The sequence below is a fragment of the Oryx dammah genome, unplaced genomic scaffold, assembly GCF_014754425.2.
Source record: "Oryx dammah isolate SB20612 unplaced genomic scaffold, SCBI_Odam_1.1 HiC_scaffold_5, whole genome shotgun sequence".
In the NCBI taxonomy this organism is placed as follows: Eukaryota; Metazoa; Chordata; class Mammalia; order Artiodactyla; family Bovidae; genus Oryx; species Oryx dammah.
In genome coordinates this window covers 41871099-41893169 of record NW_024070189.1, presented here as the reverse complement: position 1 = coordinate 41893169, position 22071 = coordinate 41871099, and the positions used below count along the sequence as shown (strand labels likewise).

The 22071-nt window shown below is 43.5% G+C and overlaps 1 protein-coding gene across 2 annotated transcripts in view; it reads right to left on the bottom strand.

The window, feature by feature from the left end:
- The window catches only part of TIMD4 (T cell immunoglobulin and mucin domain containing 4), a 32626-nt gene extending 11508 nt beyond the window's left edge, over positions 1-21118 (bottom strand). The window contains exons 1-4 of one of the 2 annotated variants that reach the window (XM_040241447.1): positions 21004-21118; positions 16460-16801; positions 13822-14088; positions 12118-12204 (exon numbers count right to left, since the gene is read on the bottom strand). In XM_040241447.1, the coding sequence (XP_040097381.1) occupies positions 12118-12204; positions 13822-14088; positions 16460-16801; positions 21004-21109 (802 nt within the window). In that variant the 5' untranslated portion in view covers positions 21110-21118. The remainder of the gene's footprint in view (positions 1-12117; positions 12205-13821; positions 14089-16459; positions 16802-21003) is intronic. The other variant, XM_040241446.1, reaches the window with a different exon arrangement.
- Between the last annotated feature and the right edge of the window lie 953 nt (positions 21119-22071).

Sequence of the window (22071 nt, the reverse complement as noted above, 5' to 3'; positions counted from 1 at the left end):
CTAACGGCAGGGGTGGGAGTCAGGTGCAGACTACTGTTTCTTGTCTTCTGTGTTATGCTGGCTTTACACTCTCAAGGCCCTGAATTCTTCCACAAGCACATTCAGGTGAAGGCAGGGGCCTCCCAGAACTTGCCAGAAAAGCAATTCTGTCAGGGGGCACCTGTAGTAGGTGGAATATTGTCCCCACACCTCCCAAAATCTTGTTGAGTCCTGCCCCAGGCCACAGGTGCAAGGTGTTGCACCAAGGCCATAGAAGCAGAGCCCAGAACCCAGGTGACCTCTGAAACTGACTGAGCCCCTTTGTAACCGTTGCCAAAAGCACCCCCAATCATGACTAACAAGCTTCCTGACTTGCAGTTAGGCAAAGATGCACACTCCAGTAAACACCCTTTAGTGCCCCAACCGATCACCTAACTCCAACCTTCCAGCAGGAATTTTCTTTGTCTTGAGACTATAAAAATCGGCTATTAACCCATGAAACGGTCAGGTTGGCCCACTGTGCTTGCAGTGCCCACATTTTCAGATCTGGGGCATTTCAGAAGAGAGTGAGTTCATTAAGAGCAAAGAGCAGAGATGACATGGCACTGTGAACACAGTGGGCAGACCTGACAGCCTCAACAACCATCTTGCAAGCTTATCTAGAAATAGGGTCTTTACAGATGTAATTAGTTAAGGATTTTCAGATGAAGCCATCCTAGATTGAGGAGTGGCCCTCAAAGACACCAAAGGCTGGTATCTTTCTAGGAAGAGAAGAGGACACAGGGGGACACAGGCAGAGAAGGTCACCTGACTACGGAAGCAGAGATGGGAGTGATTCTGCCATAAATCAAGGACTCCCTATAGCACCCGAAGCTGGAAGAGGCAAGGAAAGAGTCTCCTCTAGAGCCTGAATTCAGAGAGGACAGGGCTCTGCTGACACCTGGATTGCAGACTGCTGGCCTCCAGGACTGTGAGTGGATAAATTTCTGTTGTTTTAAGCCCCTTGGTTTGTGATACTATTACCATAGCCCTGGGAACCTGATGCAGGAATGAAAGGGAACTGACATACAAAGGATGAGAGAGCCTAAGAAGGAATCAGGAAATGGGTGCTGAGCACGTAACAACCTTACTACAGTGGAGTTCAAGCACAACTGTACCATGGAAACTGCATGTTGCACTGAGGCAAGAAGGAATGCTCAGTACAATGATTTGCATTCAATCTAGCAAAGGGACGGTCCAGAACAGTGGTCTCCAGAGAAGGCTTGGTGCTCACCGGGGCTGTGCAAAGCCATGCACTGGGAGTGGGGAAAATGAGAGCTCCTCTTTATATTTAATTAAATTGAATCCTTGCAACATTTATCCAGGAGGGATATATTTCAGCATATACCTGCTAGGTGGAGGTGTGGTTGAACAAATTGTCAATAAATGTCTTACCGCTTATAATACATTGTTATTCTGGTCAAGAGAGAAAGAATGAGTTGCTTGGAGACTATGGTAGGCAGAGCAATGACACCCAAAGTTATCATGTTCTAATCTTTGAAATTTGTGATATGTACATGGCAAAAGAGACTTTGCACTACAAGTAAGTGAAGGACCTTGAGATGGGAAGATTATCCTGGGTTAGCCAGTGACCCCAGCTCAATCACAAGTATCCTTATAAGAGGAAGGTCAAAATGCCAAAGTTGGGTTACATGATGATGGGAAAAAAGGTCAGAGAGAAAGATTTGGAGGTGTTATTTTGTTGACTTTTATAGATGGAGGAATGGGTCCAAAACCAAAGAAAGCAAGTGTCATCTAAAAGCTGGAAAAGACAAGGAATTCAATTCTCTAGAGAATTCAGAAGCCAAGTAGCCCAATCGACATTTTGATTTTAGGTTCTGACCTCCAGAGCTGTAAAAAAAAATCTGTGCTGTTTTAAGCCACTCAAGCTCAGTCACTCAGTCGTGTCCAGCTCTTTGCCACCCCATGGACTTGGCCCACCAGGCTCCTCTGTCCGTAGGACTACCATCCTGGTAAATTCTTATAACAGCAACAGAAAACTAAGACAGAGACACTGGCCTCTAAGATCTTCCTAGACAACAGTAGGTCTGCACAAGGGGTGAGAGTAAAGTTACTTTTTATTTACAAGTTCTTTGTATGCTTTGTACTTTGGCCACATAAGTGTAGTATCTATCTTAAATTAGTAAAATTGGAATAACAACAACAAAAGAATCTTTAAAATTAACCATGCTTTTCCCAGGTAAAGGTACTCACCGATGCTTCTGATTAATATCTGATTTTCCTACAAGGTGAGAATGTATTTACACAAAAAAATACCAAAATTGGGACCCCTTGGCAGCTAGATTCTCACTGTAAGTTAGTATGGTTCGCTGGTTTAATTTTAGGCTCTTGAGTTCTGGGTATGCATGGGTACTCTGATAAAATGGAATTTCTGTTGAAAAATCAACCCTAGACCTCAGAGCACAGTGAGACTGCCAATCAGCCTCCCTAACACTTTACCACCACTAAATATTTCTCCCAGACTTCCTGGCTCTGTGACCTTGGGCAAGATATTTTCTCTCTCTAAGCCACAGTTTATTCATCTGAAAATGCTGCTATTTCACCAACTGATTTTGTTATGTCGCATTTAACCTTTATATATCTGGATAACTTTTTACAAAGTATTTGAATGACCTGAGAAAATTATCATTACATACTAATTCTTTCAAGAATATAAAGCTATACTTAGTATAGGGAATGAATACATAAATACTTCAAAATATATATACAAACACATATATACCTCTTGTTCCCCAAAGAAACCTAAAAAGAAATCCAAAAGGCTAACTACATCTGACTGTGAGTAGAAACATTGTGGGCAATTCAACTTTTAAAATTAATACTTTAAATGATTTCTAAATTTTCTCAAATGTGAAATCTTTATAAACTGTTCCATGATGTTTAGTCGCTCAGTCGTGTCTGACTCTTTGTGACCCCAAGGACTGCAGCCCACCAGGCTCCTCTGTCCATGGGATTTCCCAGGCAAGAACACTGGAGTGGGTTACCATTTCCTTCTCCAGGGGATCTTCCCAACCCATGGATCGAACTCTTGCGTCCTGTATTGGCAGATGGATTCTTCACTACTGAGCTACCAGGGAAGCTCAAAATAGTTTGTGTATCTTGTGTTAATTACTAGAAACTCTGTAAAATGCCTTAGTTAAGGGAAAACTGTTGGGGTGTGTGTCATTTATTTGAAGCCAGACCACAGTGACATTCTAAGTGAAACTTTGAAGACAGCTGTTAGAAACCACTCACCTGCAGCCAAAGAAGGGGTTTGTGGTGCTGTTAGAAAAAAGGTGCCTCTCAAGATCTGAGTACTGAGGAATATAAAGATGAAGTGGGATATACATATCAGTTGCTTTACAGGTCAAATATGTTTTTTATAATAATGGGTGCATATAAAAACTGGTGAAATCCAAGTAGAATTTGTAGTCAAGTTAATCGTATTGCAACAATGTAAATTTCTTCTTTTTGATAATTCACTGTAATGTAAGATCTTACCACTAGGGGAAGCTGGAGGAATGTATAGATCTCTCTGTACTGTTTTCCGCAAGTCTGTGGGAGTCCAAAATTATTTCAAAATAAAAAGATTTTTTTTAAAATGGCTTAAATACAGCCATTTTATATAGGTCAATCTAATCTATGTATGATATGTAGTAGCCTGGCAGTAAAGACTTATTGAAAAAAAAATGTTGAATGAACTTTAAAGCACAATTTAAAAGAATATAGAGAGAATGACTATGAAAACAATTTGAAAAACAATTTTTTTTTAATTGCTGTTATACTGTGTTGTTAAGGGGAAAAAAATGATCTGAGAAGACACAGCACAAACTGTTACAGTAATTATCCCTTGATCTCAATCATTAGGGCGAGGATTGGGGGAAATATTTGAAAAACAAGAAACTTCTATTTTATAGTTTTAACTTTTTCTTTTACGAGAGCATGTATTTATTTTGTAATGTGAAAAATAAAGTTTAAACTTTAACAGTATGGCATGAAAACAGCCTTTCCCTTCAGAGGACTTCTCATCTAGTAGGGTAGCGGGTAATGCTCAGTGCACACTCTGGAAAATGAACCTATGGAAATAAACTCACAGCTGCCCTTTCTAAGAAACGCACCTACTGCCTGAACAGTCTAGATCAAGCCCTGCAAGGGACAGTCTAAGGGCCAGATCCCCCTGCCACCTGTTTCTGCACAGCCTCAGAATCAAGAATACTTTTTATATTTTTTAATGGTTGGGGGAAAAAATCAAAAGAAGAACTCATAACATGAAAACTGCAGGCAATTTATATTTCATTGTCCATTGATACGATGCTGTGGAAGCCTGGAGGCATCATCTGCAAATGTGTCATCTCCAGCTGCCCCTGCCGTGCTAAGGCAGGGGTAAGTAGCTGCGGCAGAGAACAGCAGGGAGGCTTGTAAGGCCTGAAGATGTACTAGCTGGCCATTCACAGAAAAGTTTGCTGACTACTGGTAAGTGAATCTACCAGTGCAGAAACAATGTCTGTGGAAGCAGGGAATGCCATGAGTTTTGAGTAGAATTTTGAAAGCTTTCAGACCCTAAGATGATGAGAGAGCTCTTTTCAAGGTGGCTTTATGTCTGAGGGGTAGACTAGACCCCACTCTCTTACTCAAATAATATCATGTGCTTTCTGAAGTTCTGGAATGGCACTGAATTTTTAGGCTAGAAAATGTTTTAAGAATCCATTCTGAAAATTGCCCCTATTTCTAGTCTTTTAGCAGAAAGGTGATTCAAAATTCCTAAAACCTTCCTCTCAGAATCAGTTACTGAGCACCTTAGCAGGCCTAGCATAGGGATGAGCACTTCATGTAACTTATTTCATTTTGTTGCTTATAAAACCCATTTCACAGATGTATAAACCGAGGCTGAACATTTAAACCACTCCACCTGAGTTAACACAGGGAATTTGAACCCAACTCTGAATGACTCAAAAAGTCATGAAGGTAACCACTCTGATAGAAAATAATAAGGGCATATTAAAATCGTATTTGAAAACATGAACACTCTAACCATTGAATTTCACACCAGAAATTACCTGGCACTATCTTCTCAGTGCATGTATTACGTATGCAGACTCATTACTGAATTCACAGACACTGGGACTCATCTGTCTCTACTTTTAAAACAAATTTAACTCTGAAATCAGTCAGTTCCATGATACAATCTTAACACACCCCTAGAATTTTAAAAGAGAAGGCAACGGCAACCCACTCCAGTACTCTTGCCTGGAAAATCCCATGGACAGAGGAGCCTGGTAGGCTGCAGTCCGTGGGGTCGCTAAGAGTCGGATACGACCGAGCAACTTCACTTTCATGCATTGGAGAAGGAAATGGCAACCCACTCCAGTGTTCTTGCATGGAGAATCCCAGGGACGGGGGAGCCTGGTGGGCTGCCGTCTATGGGGTCGCACAGAGTCAGACACGACTGAAGCGACTTAGCAGCAGCAGCAGCAGCAGAATTTTAAAAGTGACAACTTCAAGGCTTCAGAGAAGTTTCTTACCTTTCATAGGTAGCAGCTGGCTTATGCTGCCCCCTTGTGGATTAGTTGTGGTATGGCCTTAAAAATCCAAAGGACAGCAAAAGGATCCCAAAGTCTGAATATTTTAGATTTGAAAGAAATTCAAAATGATCTCCTCTGGTTCCCTTGTTTTAATCAAGAGAAAAATTTAAATCTAGAGAGACAGTTTCACTCGCTCAAGGTTTCACAATGATGAGTAATAATGAAAGTGAGTGACCAGAACCCACATTTTCTGACCTCACTTGGCAGCACTAAGACAGATCTGGAATTTCAAAACACGTTTTGAAAATAGAGAGAGTCATTTACTGAATGCACACGCTCTCTTTAAATTTGGGAGACCTCTGAATGATCAACAAGAGTACTATGAACTTCAGTCAATCAACAGAGCATCACCTATGTGAATCTGGCGTTCCTTACCTCCAAGGGCAAAATTGGGTAGGATCTACTTAATTTTGAAAGGAAACAGAGAGCAAATTAAGTATCAATGCCCAAAGTGGCTCATAAAGGGGAGAAACGATGACTTCACATTTCACACAGGTGAGGTAACAGAAGGACACCAGAGATTCTAGAACATCATTATTTAAGAGTCACCCAGTTCCAAACTGTGCCTCAAACTTCCACTGCCTCCAGGGATGCCCCAGCAACACAAACACCCTCATCCTTGGGAGAGCCCAGAGTCACCACCTCAGGCTACTGCCCTCACATGCTGGTATCTGCACGTCTCGGTGAAACAGACAAGACCTCATCCCTGACCTCCTCTCTGTAGGGCGATGCCTGTCCCTGCTCTGCCTCCACCAGCTGATCAATAAATCTTCACTGCGGGAGCGGGCAAGGTGCACGTTTCACAGAGAGCCCTCTGGATTATTAGCAACAATAGTAATAAGTGGATGCCAGGTACCAAGTGCTCACTTCACGCCCAGCACAGTATGTTTTCCAGGGTTGATCTCAGAGTGTTCTGTGCTAGGCACCATGACTGTCCTCATCTTACAGCGGGAGTCCTGTGGCCTCGAGATGTCAGGCGACTGGCTCTCCTGACAGATCTAGGAAGGCAGAAAGCAAACTTCAGAGCCAGGATTTTCCACCTGCAGAGCCCAAGCTCTTGTGCTCTGGGTTCTGTGGCCTTTGGAATATATAGCAAGAGCTCACACACACTTGCTCTGAAAAGATCAGTGCTGGAGGGTGACTGACCATGCTGTTTCATGGCACAGTGGGAAGTGGTCCGGTTGGAATGGAACCCTAGCCCTCTGCTGTCTAGATGGGTGCAGTTTCTGGAAAGAGATTCCAAAAATTATTATTATTGATATTGCTGCTGCTGCTGATACAGTAAGGGAAGTAGTTGAAAACGCACAAAGCACTTTCACATTTATTTTCATATTTGGACTTCAAAATGAATCTGTGAGGTAAGTAAACTTGGGCAGAATTATTGAAAGAGAAGGAAACTGAAGCCCAGAGAGGTCTCGTATTTTGCCCAAAGGTGCAAAGCTAGTGCCCAATGCTACTAAAGGTAGAACAATGGGGTCTGATTACAAATTCCACTTTCATTCTCCTCTTCTGCTTCTGGGTATCACTGGAGTTAAGATTCCACAAGTGTCGGGGGGTTCTCGCCAAGGGGCATTGGTAACTTTGTTCACTGACTTGTTCACAGTGGGAGAAAGGATTCCTCACCTCTTCACAGAGCTCGCTGTGGTTTATCCACTGATCCCACCCTCCAGTGAAACCAGGGATGTCTCCAGTGCCTGACTTGGTGTCCGAGGGACACTGCGGTCTGCAGTGATCACCCAGCTCACCTGGCTAACCATGGGTGAGGACCCTCTTAAAGCCAGCTTCAAGTTTTAGATCCAGTGGCTCGCATGTAATTTCATTTTCACTCTCTGATTGCCTTACCACAGACATGCCTCTCCTAAAGCTTGGCAACTTTCTTTCGTCTTATTTGGTTGACCTTTCTGAAGGCGAACTGTTACATGCTAGAATTGTGCGATTCAATTCCAAGTTTATTAATGAAAGAAAAAACCATTTGTATGGTTGGTAGAATGTAACACTATTGAGAAAAGCATCCTGAGAATCCACTTTTTGTCCTTTTTCTTTTATCCCCAGACTGCCAGCCTCCCAACTGATTCCAGCGCATGAACAGCATTGGGCCTGAGAGAGAAAACAAATCGGCTAATGCCTTGCAAAAGATGTTGCCTTTGAAATCAGCTGCATCCAATTTCTTCCCTCTTGACACTGGCATTTGTGAGTGAAAATGAGCTTTGCTTCATCCCCTGTCTTCGTTTCTTCCTTCTGCTGAACGTGCTGCCAATTCCTCCCACAAGTACTTTATGCCCTTGATAAACTGAGGGCCCGGACAGTGTCAACTTCTGACAGGGCTCAATTTTGGCTTCAAGGAAATAGAGCAGCGAAGGCGGGACAGCTCTGATTCAGGAGCCAGAAGAGGGTCCCTACGTATAGCCTACTTCATCTTCTATTTGATCCTTTTTGTGTCTGTGCCTGTTTCCTTCCATGCAGGATAAAGAGTCTACCAACCAGCAGTTCCTATATGCTCTCTGGGCCAGGGCTGGGCTTCAGGTCCTTGGACCTACCCCAGGACCCTTAGAGGTCCTCACTCTGCAAATCTTTTGTTGTTCTGGCTTGCTTTGTCTTTAACGGGAGCATAATTGCTTTATAGCGTTGTGTTGGTTTCTGCCTTACAACAGTGTGAGCCAGTCACATTATATATATATGTATCTCCTCCCTTCTGAGCCTCCCCCTCTTCCCAGCCCCCTCTTCTAGGTCGTCACAGAGCGCCAGGCTGGGCTCCCTGTGCTATGCAGCAGCTTCCCACTAGTTACGTATTTCACACATGGTAGTATATATATGTCAATGCTACTTGTTCAATTCATCCCTCCCTCTCGGACCCCATTGTGTCTGCAAGTCCAATCTCTATGTCTGTGTCTCTATTCCTTCCCTGCAAATAGGTTCATCAGTACTATTTTTCTAGATTTCATGTGTATGTGTTAGTATACAATATTTGTTTTTCTCTTTCTGACTTACTTTGCTCTGCAAGTCTTGGACAGAGTAGGGCCATCTATATTTTGAATAAGTTCCCTGTGGTTTCAGCCCATGGCCTGGCCTGGTATAGATGGGCTGGATGAGCCCAAAGTTCAAGATTCCCCAGCCTTCTCCTACCTCCCTGGGAGATCGACGAGAGATCTGATTGTGCTTCCCCTTTCATTTATACCAACCTTACTCCCTTGTCTCCTGTCTCCACATCAAGACGCAAACCTAGCCTCTCCCATTTTTGATTGCCTCCTTTTTCCTATACCAGGACAAGCCTTCTCCCTCACCCTGCCTCCTCTCTAAATATTTACCCTCCAACTGCTTGAAAGAACATCTGACATTTCTTCTCCGACAGTTGCTCAGCGTTGGACTTTAGGGTGTCCACCCACAGCTTATCCTGTTTCTGTAATGGTCTTGCAGCCACAGTTCAAGGTCACTGTCTAAACACCTCATGCTACCAGCCAGCATTTAGAGTCCCCTCACATTTACCTACACACTCCATAGCCTTTGTCTCCTGGACCCCTTTCTACCTTTGCTGGCTCTCTCTGCGTCCTCAGCTGGCTTTTCTGCCTTCACTACATCCTCTCTCAAGGCACTTGTTCCTGTAAGGAGGTGGGGCGTCTGCCTTCATCCTTCCATTCCTGTAGGGCATTCAGACAGTGCCAAAGGATCTTCAGTTATCCCCTCTGCTAATGAGACAATGTTTAAGAGCTTAGTTTCAACAGCCAGGAGACCTGGAGTTCAAACTCTGGCAAGTGTCTTAAGCTCTCCACACCTCAATTTCTTCTCCTTTATAAAGAATGTAACAGTACAATCTTCCTCACATATCTGGACAATGCCTGACTATGAGATAATGCACTGACGGCATCAAGCCCAGCCTTTTCCTGAAAGCACTCAGTAACTGTCATTTGTCATCGGTGACTTCCAAAATTATATCGACAATCCTGAACTCTCCCCTATGAGATGATATGTATGAAAGCTTTGGTATAGTGGCAAGTCCCTATTCAGCACTTACACTGTATCATGACAGTAATGATATTTGACCAGAGGGAGGTGCCAGCCATCAGACACCAATCCCCACCAAGGCATCTATAGGTTGCCCAGCCCCACATTTCCAACTTCCTGTTAGACATCTCCCAGGGACACTTCAAACTCAAGATCACCAAAATAATTTTCACTCTTCCTCCTGGGGTTCCTTTACCAGTGAACCCATCACATCAGCTAATCTCCCAAGTACAGAGACTCAGTCATCCTTCCTTCTTACTCCAGCCACCAAGTCCTCTCAATTCCAAGTCCTAATGGCTCTGACTGTCCCTTCTCTACTGTTACTGCTGCCATCATTCTAGTCGAGACACTCCTTCCTGTCTGAATAACAGCAGGAGCCTCTTGGGGAGACTCTCTGCCTCCAGATTTACTCCCCTCCTGTACATCTAAAACTTTTTACAGAGCAAGTTTTCCCAAAACAGAGCTGAAAATGCCATTCTCTACTCCAAACACATGAATGGTTCCTTGGGACCCTGGAATAAAATCCGAATTCTTCAGCCCATTAATCAGTCCTTTAAGAACCTAGGCTACTCCTAGCTTCCAGTCTCCATCAGGTTAAACTAGACTCTTAAATAATCAGAGATTCCATGCTCCTATGAAGTGAAGTGAATTTGCTCAGTCGTGTCCAACTCTTTGCGACCCCATGGACTGTAGCCTATCAGGCTCCTCCGTCCATGGGATTTTCCAGGCAAGAGTGCTGGAGTGGGTTGCCATTTCCTTCTCCAGGGGATTTTCCTGACCCGAATCAAACCCGGGTCTCCCGCATTGCAGGCAGACGCTTTACCATCTGAGCCACCAGGGAAGTCTCAACAAGTCCCCCTATCTCTGCTCAGGCTGTTCTCTCTGCCTGTTCACTCTGCTCAATGAAATGTTCTCATCCATGAAGAACCAATTCAAGGATCTTTGAGAGAAATCATCCTGGCCCTCCTTTCCCAGTTAGAATCCTTCTCTCCCTTCTTTGGGTCCCCAGGGCACTTCTTCATACTTCTACCCCAAAACAAAGCCCACTGGATGGTGGTTCACTCCACATAAGCTTGTCTCTCCCAGTCCTTTAAGGACAGAGGTCAAGACTTCATCATTTTGATATGTTTAGGCAGAAAAGTAACCTGGTAAGCCATGTTTAATGAATGACAGATTTGAAAGGCCTTTACCAACTGTCATGCTACATATTTCTATGTATCCAAATGGAGTACCAAGATAAAGATATAAAATCTCATCTCCAACCACTTTTCCCTCTGAGAATCCTTTAATTTGCTGGAAAGGCCATCTCGCTCTGGACTGTGAAGCTTGAGGTGGTTTATTAAACAGAGAGATACAGTAAGAGAACAAATGCTCCTAAAAGTCCCTCATCCTCACTCCCCCACCATCCAACCCTGGGACCAAGAAATAGCTACTGTAAAAATCTCAAAGAAAGGAAAATGTGACGATTACCAGAGGAGGGTGTGCTTTTTTCCCCAGTTTTTCTGGGTTCACAGAGAAGTCCTCATGCATATTTGGGTGCTTGAAATTTGAAATGATTTTACTGCTTAGACTTCATGCTGTTCATGAGCATAACGATTCACCTTAGGGCTAAGAAAAAGTGGCTCAGTGGTAAAGAATCCTCCTGTTATCTACTAATATAACAGCCACCTTTTGCATGCTTACTAGCTAGCCAGACACTCATCTACATTTTTATATGCATGAGGTTATACAACAAAGGCCAGAGACCCCCAGGAAAAAGTAGTGCAGCTGATAATCAAGCCCAAGCAGTCCCTTCTAGCACCTCCAAGGCTGTGAATTAATTTTAGGGTATTCTCTGCCCTTGCTGCTGTTGCTGTGACTATTAGTCTCTTAAACTGCGTCTGACTCTTGGCGACCTCATGGACTATAGCCCACCAGGCCTCTCTGTCTGTGGGATTTCCAGACAAGAATATTGAAGTGGGTTGCCATTTCCTTCTCCAGGGGAATCTTCTTGACCCAGGAATCAAACCCACATCTCCTGCTTGGCAGGTGGGTTCTTTACCACTGAGACACCCAAGGAGCCCTTTTTCTGTCCCTGGGCCCTACTATTAATAAATACCTAAAGAAGTCAGGCAGGAGGAAGAAAGGACAAATGAACAAAAGAACACTTCTTTCACTATACAGAGCCAGGGGTCAAGTGAGTAAACCCTCTGGGGCTTCAAGGAAGATCAGTGTGTTTGGAAATAGCATGAGATAGCGGAGCTCCACCCGGCCTAGAGTGGACAGGCAAGTATTCTAGAGATGCTCTACCATGGAGAACTGAACCAATGAACCAAGGTCAATGGGATCCCTTACTCTCTAAAATCCATAGGGAGGAACAAGCCACAAATGCAGTCTTGACACCAGTGTGTCCCAGGAGGGCTTCACCACACAGGACCCAACAGTCGTCTCTAGTCACTGGACTCCGTGACACTCTGTTCAGTGTTTCCCCTCAACCTAAGGGTCAAGGGAAGAAGAAGCGAGAACCACACCCACGTACCCTTGGATGTGAATAAGGCAGTGCTGCGGTGAGAAGTCGCCTCGATGCTTCTCTGAGAGGTCCTGGGGAGCAGGGCAGGCTTTGGTTCTGGAAGAGAAAAAAAAGTTTGATAAAAGGCAGCTGAAAGTTTGTGCTTGTGCCAAGCAATTTTTACAGTTGTCTTTGTAGTTTTCTATGTTTATTTTAGGCAAGTACAAAGACAACTATAAAAATGGCCCCCGATCCCTATGTATTTTTGGAGGCTTTCCTGTTGGCTCAGATGGCAAAGAATCTGCCTACAATGCAGAAGACCTGGGTCAGAAATATCCCCTAGAGAAGGGGCATATCGGCTACCCACTCCAGTATTCTTGCCTGGACAATTCCATAGACAGAGAAGCCTGGTGGACTACAGTCCATGGGGTTGCAAAGAGTCAAACGTGACTGGGCGACTAACACATATATATTTCGAGTTTTTTTTTCAAGGATTGTAAGTAATTTTTAGAATCTAAGGAAACTGTAAATGTTGTATTTGAAGATGATTATTTTAAGGAATAAAGGAATAAAACATACACATTTGCTTAGGGTTCATGGACCTTAGGTCAGTACTCACAGTGTAATGGAATTAGCCAATTCATTACTGTAAAGTTGTTTAAATTAATCCAGGCCTTATTGAAGCAGTTGAAATGCCTAAGCCTTCGAGATATCTCATGATTGTTTTCCAATATCTTTACCTCAGAATTAGAGTTTGAAACATGGCAAGAGCTTTGACAAGGGCCCATAATTAATGGAGCTAGTAACTCAGTGAGAGTTCCAACGTATAGGATCAAGAAGGATTCAGGAGGGAGAGTGGGAGGGAGGAAGAGAAAGGGAGAAACAGGGGAGGACAGGACGGAAGAGAGGAAGGAAGGAAGGAAGAAAGGAAGGAAGTTCACCATCAAGGGATATTTTAAGGCATCTAGAGGTCTTTCCTCTAATGCCTAAGTAGACAGTTGAGCCCTGGCAGGATGGAACTGGTGTCTGACCCAGGGTGACATTTCCTGTTTTTTTTTTACTAAGTATCTGTACTCCTAGGAGGTCAAGTTGAGAACTAAAAATGATGATTTTTCAAAAACACAAAGGAAAAAAAATAGGAACAAAAAAGGAAACCATAAAACAATGAAAAAGAACAATTTAATGAAACTACATCCCTCCCCCACACACGTGCACACCCAGAGTTATGGGTGAATTCTGACCTCCACCCAACTCCCACCCCTGCTTGAAAATTCATATTTAAAGCCCTAATCTCCAGTAACTCAGAACATGACTGTATTTGGAGATAGAGCCTTTAAACAAGTAAAAGTGATACTATATGGATAGCCCTACTCAAATATGACCGATGTTCTCACATAAAGAGAAGATCAGGACACAGATACACAAAGGAGAAAGAGGATGTGAGTAAAAAGCGAGAAGACAGCCATCAAGGAGAAAGGCTCAGAAGAAACCAACCCTGCTGACCCCTTAGTCTCAGACTTCTAGCCTCCAGAATTGTGAGAAGTAAACTTTTGTTGTTTAAACTGCCCAGTCTGTGGTGCCCAGCCCTGACAAACTCACACACACACAGACGCACACTCACAGACTCTAGAGCACGTTGCTGAGCTGCCCCATTCAGTAGGAGAACCCTCTGCCAAGGGACCCAAGGTACACCTGAGCAACAGAAGGGAAAGAATGGCCAGGTGAGCCAGGTACCTGCCGTGAGGATGGGCCCCTTGGTGGAAGGCTCAAGGGTCAGCAGTGTTGTGTCTTCCTCAGGAAGCAAGCTCAGTGTTGTCAGAGGGCACACGGAGGCTGTGGCTGTGAGCGCAGCTGTAGTTCCCATCTGAAGCGGCGGTGTGGACGTGAGGTCAGAGGGGCTCACGACTGTTGTTGGAAGCTCGGTTGTGGCTGTTGTCATGGCGGTGGTGGTGGTGGTGGTGGTTGGGCGGCGGGTGGTTGTCAAGCGTGTAGTTGTGGGGGCTGTAACCAATACACGATATTGCTGGTGCCAAGTGGAGACAGAGAAAGAGGGAAACGCCACAGGTATTGCTGGCATCCATCCCCTTGTCTGTGTTTCTACAGCCTCACCTGGTCCATGAGCCTAGACCATCAAAATGCCTGTGAAAACTGGGATTCTAAACTCTACGCCTGGCCTTTCCAACCTCTTTTTTACACCCTAGCTAGAGTAAACTTTGACAGTGACAAACCAAATTATGTCAGTCCCCAACTTAAAACTTTGTTTCCACTGGGTTCTCCTTGCCCTTCTGGTGAAGATCCAATCCCTAAGCCCACCCACAGGGTCCCACTTGATCTGGATCTTTCTTTTCAACCCCATGCCTCCACTCTATTCTTCTTACGTTCCCTTGCCCATGGGCCTTTCTTCAGTTCTTAAACTATATTACTGACCTTCCCTCTGGAGGAACTTTGTACTGACTGTTTCCTAGTCCCTCTCTTCTTTAGACTGACTCCTCTTTAAACCTCATGTCTCAGCTAAAAGGTCACTTCTGCAAAGAGGTCATCCGCAGTCTACAATAACAATGTTTTTTGCACACTCATACTTGACCACAGATTTTGTAGCATTTCCTAAAGACACATTTATTTGTTGATTGTTATATAATATCTGCTTCTCCTAGTACACTGTAATCTCCACAAGTGAAAAGCTGGAATTTATGTTGTTCTCTTCTACAAATCTAATACCTATCATGGTATTAGTAGATGTTCCTAGTAGATCTACGGTAGATCTACCTAGTAGATGTTGCAAAAATGTGGCATAAATGATTGTATCAAAAGGAAACCCAAGCATAACGTTTCAGTCAAGCAAGATGGATAAGCTCTAGAAATTTGCTGCACACATTGTACCCAAGTTAACAATTGTTTATTGTACACTTGAAAATCTGTGAAGGGAACAGACCTTATTCTAGGTGTTCTTTCCACAATAAAAATCAAGATCTAAAGCAAACAATTTTAAAGAGTGTAAAGACTGATTCATGCCAAAACTGCTCACCCCCTAAACATCTGAATTTGGGTTCATTAGCAACAGATATCCTACACATACCACCCTTTCTTAAATAGGCCAAATTTCCATTAACTCTAATGGATCAGAAAGACATCATTAGTTTCAAGTGAGCTGAGAAATGATGTCATAGAGTACTGAGGTCAACCAGTATTTTATAAAATGATATTAATAGCTGGTTATATCAGGTTTGAAAAGCAAAGACTTGGATTGGCATCATTTATCTTCAACAAATCCAAATAATACCTCTATCTCACAAAGTTGCTTTGGGAGAAAAATACACTAATGCTTAACAAAGTTCTCTAAATAGAAGCATCCACATCAGTTCTCAAATTTTAGAGCCCATGAGAGTCACCTGAGAAGCTTCTTATGCATATGGCTAGTGAGACCTTGGAGAAGGCAATGGCACCCCACTCCAGTACTCTTGCCTGGAAAATCCCAGGGAGAGAGGAGCCTGGTAGGCTACAGTCCATGGGGTCGCTAAGAGTCGGACACGACTGAGCGACTTCACTTTCACTTTCCACTTTCATGCATTGGAGAAGGAAATGGCAACCCACTCCAGTGTTCTTAGCAGCAGCAGCAGCAGTGAGACCTTGCCTTCTGAGATGCCAGTCCAATTAAGAACAGAGCCCAAGAATCCTTGGTCCTTGGTGCAGGCTGAGCACAGAGCTGACTTTGAGTGGCTCCATTCCAGACTAGCAGGAATGGTGATTATTATTTACATAATTCAACCATAGACCCTGCATGCATGCATGCAGCTCAGATCATTAGGAGTTCTGCCATATTGCAAATTTCATCAAAAGCAGCTGATAGTAGCAGAAGGAAAGACCGCCTGAAAACTGTTATTTATGATTGTCTCCAAATCTCCTGCCCTTTCCCCTCACTGGAAGTAGACTACTGTTAGTTTATGGATGAAGCTAATACATGAACAAAACATTTTATTTTGTTCACCCAGTGTTTGTAGAAATTTTGTAATCTTTGCCAAGATGCAAAAATCAATACAGTTCACATAAAAACTGGCAGATCTGAAAGCCCTGGGCCCAGATTTCTTCAGTTCCCTAGGCAAGAAGCAGCCGCCCTCTTCATATTGACATTGAATTTCACTGGTTCCTTTCTCCACCCCCTACTCCTCACCCTCCACCCTTTCATTCATTTCTGTGGGTTCCTCAGCTCCCACAGGCAATTGTTCCAGACTGTGGCTCCTCTAGACACAAACACGTCTCAGGTTTAATCTGTCCACTCATTGCTTAAGCAGCTGCAGTCCCTCTGCCACCACCCTCTGACTCCATGACCCAACACGAACTTCTCCACCCACAGACACAGCCTCTTTGTGCTCACCTCTCCTCAGATCCAGGCGGATGTTCATTTTCACATCATTGAACCAGCCAGGCACCTCTATGCGGCAGCAGTATACACTCTGATCATTTTCGTTGGTGTTGATGATGGTCAAGGAGACATCCCCTCTCTGGATAATCCCCCGAAGTTGGTATTTTGGCGACTTGCTCGTGACCACCCTTGTCCCATCGGTGTAGAGAAGCTCATCATTGCATCTGGAGTTGGGACACTGGCCTTTGCCCCAGCACATGCTATTACTATGTGGAGACCAGGATGGGTATGTACAGGGCAAAGTCACTGGCTGACCCAAAAATGCTCTCACGACAATCTGTGATGCCACCGGAGCTGTGAGGAAAGATGAGAAAATTAAGTTGTGAGGTATTGAAATCTCTCAAATATGCTCCACAGACATCATGCATGCAGATGCTTCCAGGAAGATGAAGAGGGGTGTATTGTACATGTTTCTTTAGCCCAAATTCTGGCCTGTCCTTTGCTGCCACTAAGCTCCTAACTTCACACTCTGCTATCCCTCAAGTGGGAACAGCTGACTACCTGAGTCTGAACCCATCTCTGCTGCAGATTTGCTGATTAATTTGCTAATTTTCAGATTTGCTGACCTTGAGTACTATTCAATAAAACAAATTCTCCAGTGGAAAATTCTGACCCTTTAATCTAACTGCACGCTCACATAAACAGGTGTAAGTAACTTTCGACTCAGTGTATGTCAATAGGCAGCGATCGTGTACTACTGACATGAATGCCTCAAATGGGTCTCCCTCTGTCTTCTACCCCAGAGTGTACTATGGCAGGGAGACAGACTGTTGTTGTTTGGCCACTAAGTTGTGTTCAATTCTTTGTGACCCCATGGACTGCAGCACGCCAGGCTTCCTTGTCCTTCACTATCTCCTGGAGTTTGCTCAGAAATTAATTGCTCTAGACCATTTGTTTGTCGTTAGAGAATATGAAATTAGGTGGAAGTTTCTGGATTTTTTAAAAGTTAGAACTGGAGAGGAATCATAGGAATTCTTTAGAATGGCAGCTGTGACTTAAAGATGCTGGAAGATTAGGTTGATCATGTTAGCTATATGCAATGGAATATATCACCATTTAAAAAATGCAATATCTGTGTTTCCCAATTTCAACTGATCATCAGCATGGCCTGTGGAGCTTGTTAAAAATACCTGTTATCTTGCCCAACCCTGAGTCAGAATCTTAACCCTGAGGCCTATGATAATGTACAACCAAGGTCAAGGTCAAGTGACAACCAAGGTCACTGAACACTCACTCTGTGCCTTTTCTAAGATAACTTCCATCTGTGAGAATCTATGAAACTTTTCCACTGCTGCAAATATTAAGCCCTCTGGTTTAATTGAGCATCAGTGATGGTTCTCAATCAAATCAAGCTATTGAAGGGACAGCCAGGGAGACCATAGCTCCAGATCATCAGGATGACATCCTGCTCCTTCTTGGGTACCTTGATCTCTGCTCATTGTTTTCTTCAAGGTGCCCTCCGTTAAGACTCTCCATTCACTAACTCTGCTAACCCCGACTGCTAAATTGTGTAAGACATGGCCAGCAATACTGTGTTCCTCCCTGGCACAGCAGTCAGCTACTTCCAGCTATCCTTATCTGAGAGAAGATGAGCATGAGTCCTAACAATGGCCCAGGTAGAAAGCCAAAGGATGTGCATGCTGGGCTTTCCAAAGTTTGCTCTCAGGATGAAAGGCTGTTGTAAATTCAGACCTGCCTGGGACCTTCTCTGAACCTGTCGACTCTTTACCTTGCCACAGTGGAGATGTTCCACACGTTGTAAATGCTGTAGAAGCCCATTTTGCCCCACCCCGTGAAGCCAGGGCGTGGGAGGTGGGGGGCGGGGTGGGGAATAATTGTCATCATCCTCAACTGTCATAGCAGTGCAGAACATGTGCACCAAAACCCAATAATTTCTAAAATATGAGCTTTTTCTCAGAACTAGTTGGTAAATTAATTTTAAAAATATGTGACAGAATTATTTCCACTGGAGATTCAACAGTTTATTTTCCCAATTATCACAGTACAGAAGGAGGCACCCCATATTCACTAAGGAAAGCCTTTTCCAGACAGAAACAAACTGGAAAAGGACAAAACAGGCAATTCATAGATAGATAAGGAAATATGAGTGGCCAGTAAATTTCCCCTATCAGACTGGCAAAAATTTAGAACGCTGATAATATCAAGCGTTGCCCAGTCAGGGATCAAGCAAATGACTGGAGTAACCTGGAGTGAAATGGGATATGAATTGGTGTAGCCACACTCTGGGGCAATTTTGCAGTTTTGGTTAACACTCAAATGGAACTAAGCCTTAAAATTTCATGGTGTGTTTTCTGCTGCAGAAAAGCACACACGCACAAGGAAGCCAATTTGAAAATGTTTACTGCCAGGTCATATGTATGCAAAGGAACGAACATGTGTATGTGGGTAGTGGCTAACCTATGGCGCAGTCCTTCTGTTGAGCCATACATACAAGATTTACAGAATGAGACAGATTTATAACTAATGGTGTGAAAACTCCAAGGCTGCTTAATGCACAAAAAAGTGGAAATTTCAAAATGACATTTAAAATACAAAACCATTAACAAAACCGTTTGCAGGATTTGCAGGCATAGACATATGAAAGTAAATGTATAGACAAGTGGCTGATGGGACACACATCCAACTCACTGAGTCAGCATCGCCTTGATCAGGGACTGGGGTTGAGGGTAGTAGTGTCAAAAGGGATATTAGCTTTATAGCAATTTAATTGTTTCACCAAGGGTATTTCTGTATTACTTATTTGTTAAAAATTAATATTAAAAAAAAGGAAGCAGGCATGGCAGAAAAACACCCATTATGCTTACAATGAAAACCTCATTCTGCCCGTTACTGCTTTTGTGTTCTCTGGAGGAAAACCACAATAATTCTGACCTCATTATCTTCAAGCAGCAAAGGGGAGAGATCATGCTCGCCTCAAAAATAGTTCTCAGGTCCACATGAGGTGGAGCGTTAAAGGCCACATGAAACAGATAAGGTATTAAGACAAATCACCAAGCATATCAGAATGTAGAAATAGGAAAGAGACTGTTCTTTCCAGCTGCAAAATTATCCTGGAGCAAAGAAATTAAATCAATTTCTCTTTTCAGCAATTACCCAGAATGGTGGGTACAACCTAGGTTCTGGCACCAGCTGGGTTCCTTCTCTAGCTGTGGCCTTATCCAAGGTGTTTCCCCAATCTGGATCTTAATCGTATCATTGACAGAGTGAAGGGTTTGATCTGGCATCTCTGAAGAGCGATTCAGCTCTGATCATTAATGAGTCCAAGTAGTCAGTGTCTTCTAAAGGGTCATTTTAGAAAAGGCACAAAGAGAAAAAACAAAAGAAATCATCCACCAGGCACTGTCTTCTTCAAGCAGGGTTGGAGATGCTCATTCACTCAGGTCCAGCCAGTAGCTGGACAGGTGACCATAGCAACCATCAACCAAACCCTCCACACTGGACAAGTCCACAGGACAAGATAAGACCAGGCAAAAACAATGATAAAGTGACAGGAACTGCTTTCATTCCATTAACTCCCACAATGTATCTGGAGAGAGAGGTGGTTAAATGAACAACTACTGTAGGGTCAGGGTAATTAGTTCTCTAATGGGGAGACTTCAGAGAGGACAGGAACTCATAGCAGACTCACTGAAACCAGTTAGGAGGCTACCGGTGGTCAGAAAAAGCCTGATTTAGGTGGAGACCTGAGAATGCATGAAGTTATAGAGGAAAATAATAAGCAAAGAACAGTAAGGCAAAAGCTTGTTTTCTTGAAATACAGGTGTTTTCTCATGTAGCACATCTGAAAGATTCATGTGCAGAAACTAGGAACTGTTTAAACTGCAAGGGACATTAGATGTTGTCTAGTCCTAGAGTCATAGATTGTGAAAACTGGTCTTATCCAGGTCCCTCATTTCTTACATGAAAGGGCCATAGTCTTCAGTGTCAAAGGATAATAACCAAGATGTGACCTCAACTCAGCCCACAGCATCCCATCCTATAACTCAGGATGTGAGTGTCTGTACCAATCCACACTGAGTGTGCACATTTGCATTGTCCAAAAGCTGAAGACGATGTGTGGAAAATGTAAATCTTATCTGGACACCTGACCCCCCGCAAAATAAAATAAGTCAAGAAGCAAATAAAAAATCCTAAAAATAAAGATAAAATAAGATTTATAATAATAGCTCTTAGCAGAACAAATTCCTCTGGAGTTTACTGTGCTAATAACACTTGTAAAAGATGTTTCTTTTCCCCATGTTATCCCATCCCTTATCTATATTTCTTCTTAAATTGCCATTTCTGGTATTAACATAAATACCCCCACCCTAAAACATCCAAAGCAATCTCAGGATAAACCCTGTGTCACAGAAGGGAGAGAGACCTGCCAAGAAGAGAAGCTGAGTGGATGCAGGAATGCAATGGGTTTCTGTTTTATAGATCAGCATGGGAATCCATCCCAGGGACTCCTGGATGGAAGGACTGAAAACACTTACTCAGACAAAGCCGCCCAAGTTCAATCACCAGCCAGAGAATCAGAGGCCCTTTGGACATTTTGGCTGTTGCAGATGTCAGGAGTCTGTCTGTCTGTCCGAATTCCATTTCTTATACTCCAGTTAATGCTGACAGGGTGGGACCTTTAGGTTTCATTTCTCTTTTTGCCTCATAATCTTCCCTTTCTTTCTCCTGAATGGCCTCTCTCAATCTGGGATGTATGATGAAATGTGCTGAGTACATTTCTCCTGGCCATTAGTGTGTGTGCAGACACGTGGGGCGATGGTGTGGACATGCGTGTACTCTGTTGTCCACTTATATAGGGGGTTTCCTACATGTACATGAGCACCTATTTTATGTACATATGGACTCATAAACTAGGGTAACTTGGGAACTTGGCTCTGCTGCCATTCTGGTTTCTCCCTCTCCCAGAACCTTAGCCTCCTTGCCCTAATAATGGAGAAGTAAAAGCAGGGTTGAACTCCCCTAGTGGCCCAGTTGTTGAGCTTCTGTCTGCCAGTACTGGAGACACAGGCTTGATCCCTGGTCCAAGAAGATTCCATATGCCACGGAGCGCCTAAGCCCACGTGCCACAACTACCAAAGCCCACTCACCCTAGAGCCTGATCTCTGCAATGCAAGAAATCATGATGAGACACCTTCACACTACAATAGAGAGTGGCCCCTACCCACCTCAACTAAAGAAAGCCCATGTGCAGCAGTGAAGACCCAGTGCAGCCAAAAATTAATTTAAAAGTTTAAAGAAAAAATATTAAATTAAGAAAATAAATAAAAGCAGGGCTGCCATCAACCATCACATGAGCCAAAATACCATTAAAGTTTATTGTGCAAGGAAAGAAGAGATTCAATAGAGGAAGCATGTGGTGATAGATACCAGACAGGCTCAGATAACCAAGAAGTCCACATCTGGGCCCAGTTCCACCGCTTGTAGTGAAACCACTTGCTGGGGAAGAGCACACAAGACAATTCACGAACCAGATTTCAGCGCTTGAATTTCGTGATATTTATGGCGCTTCTGGACTCTATGGATTCAACAATATACCCAGGACC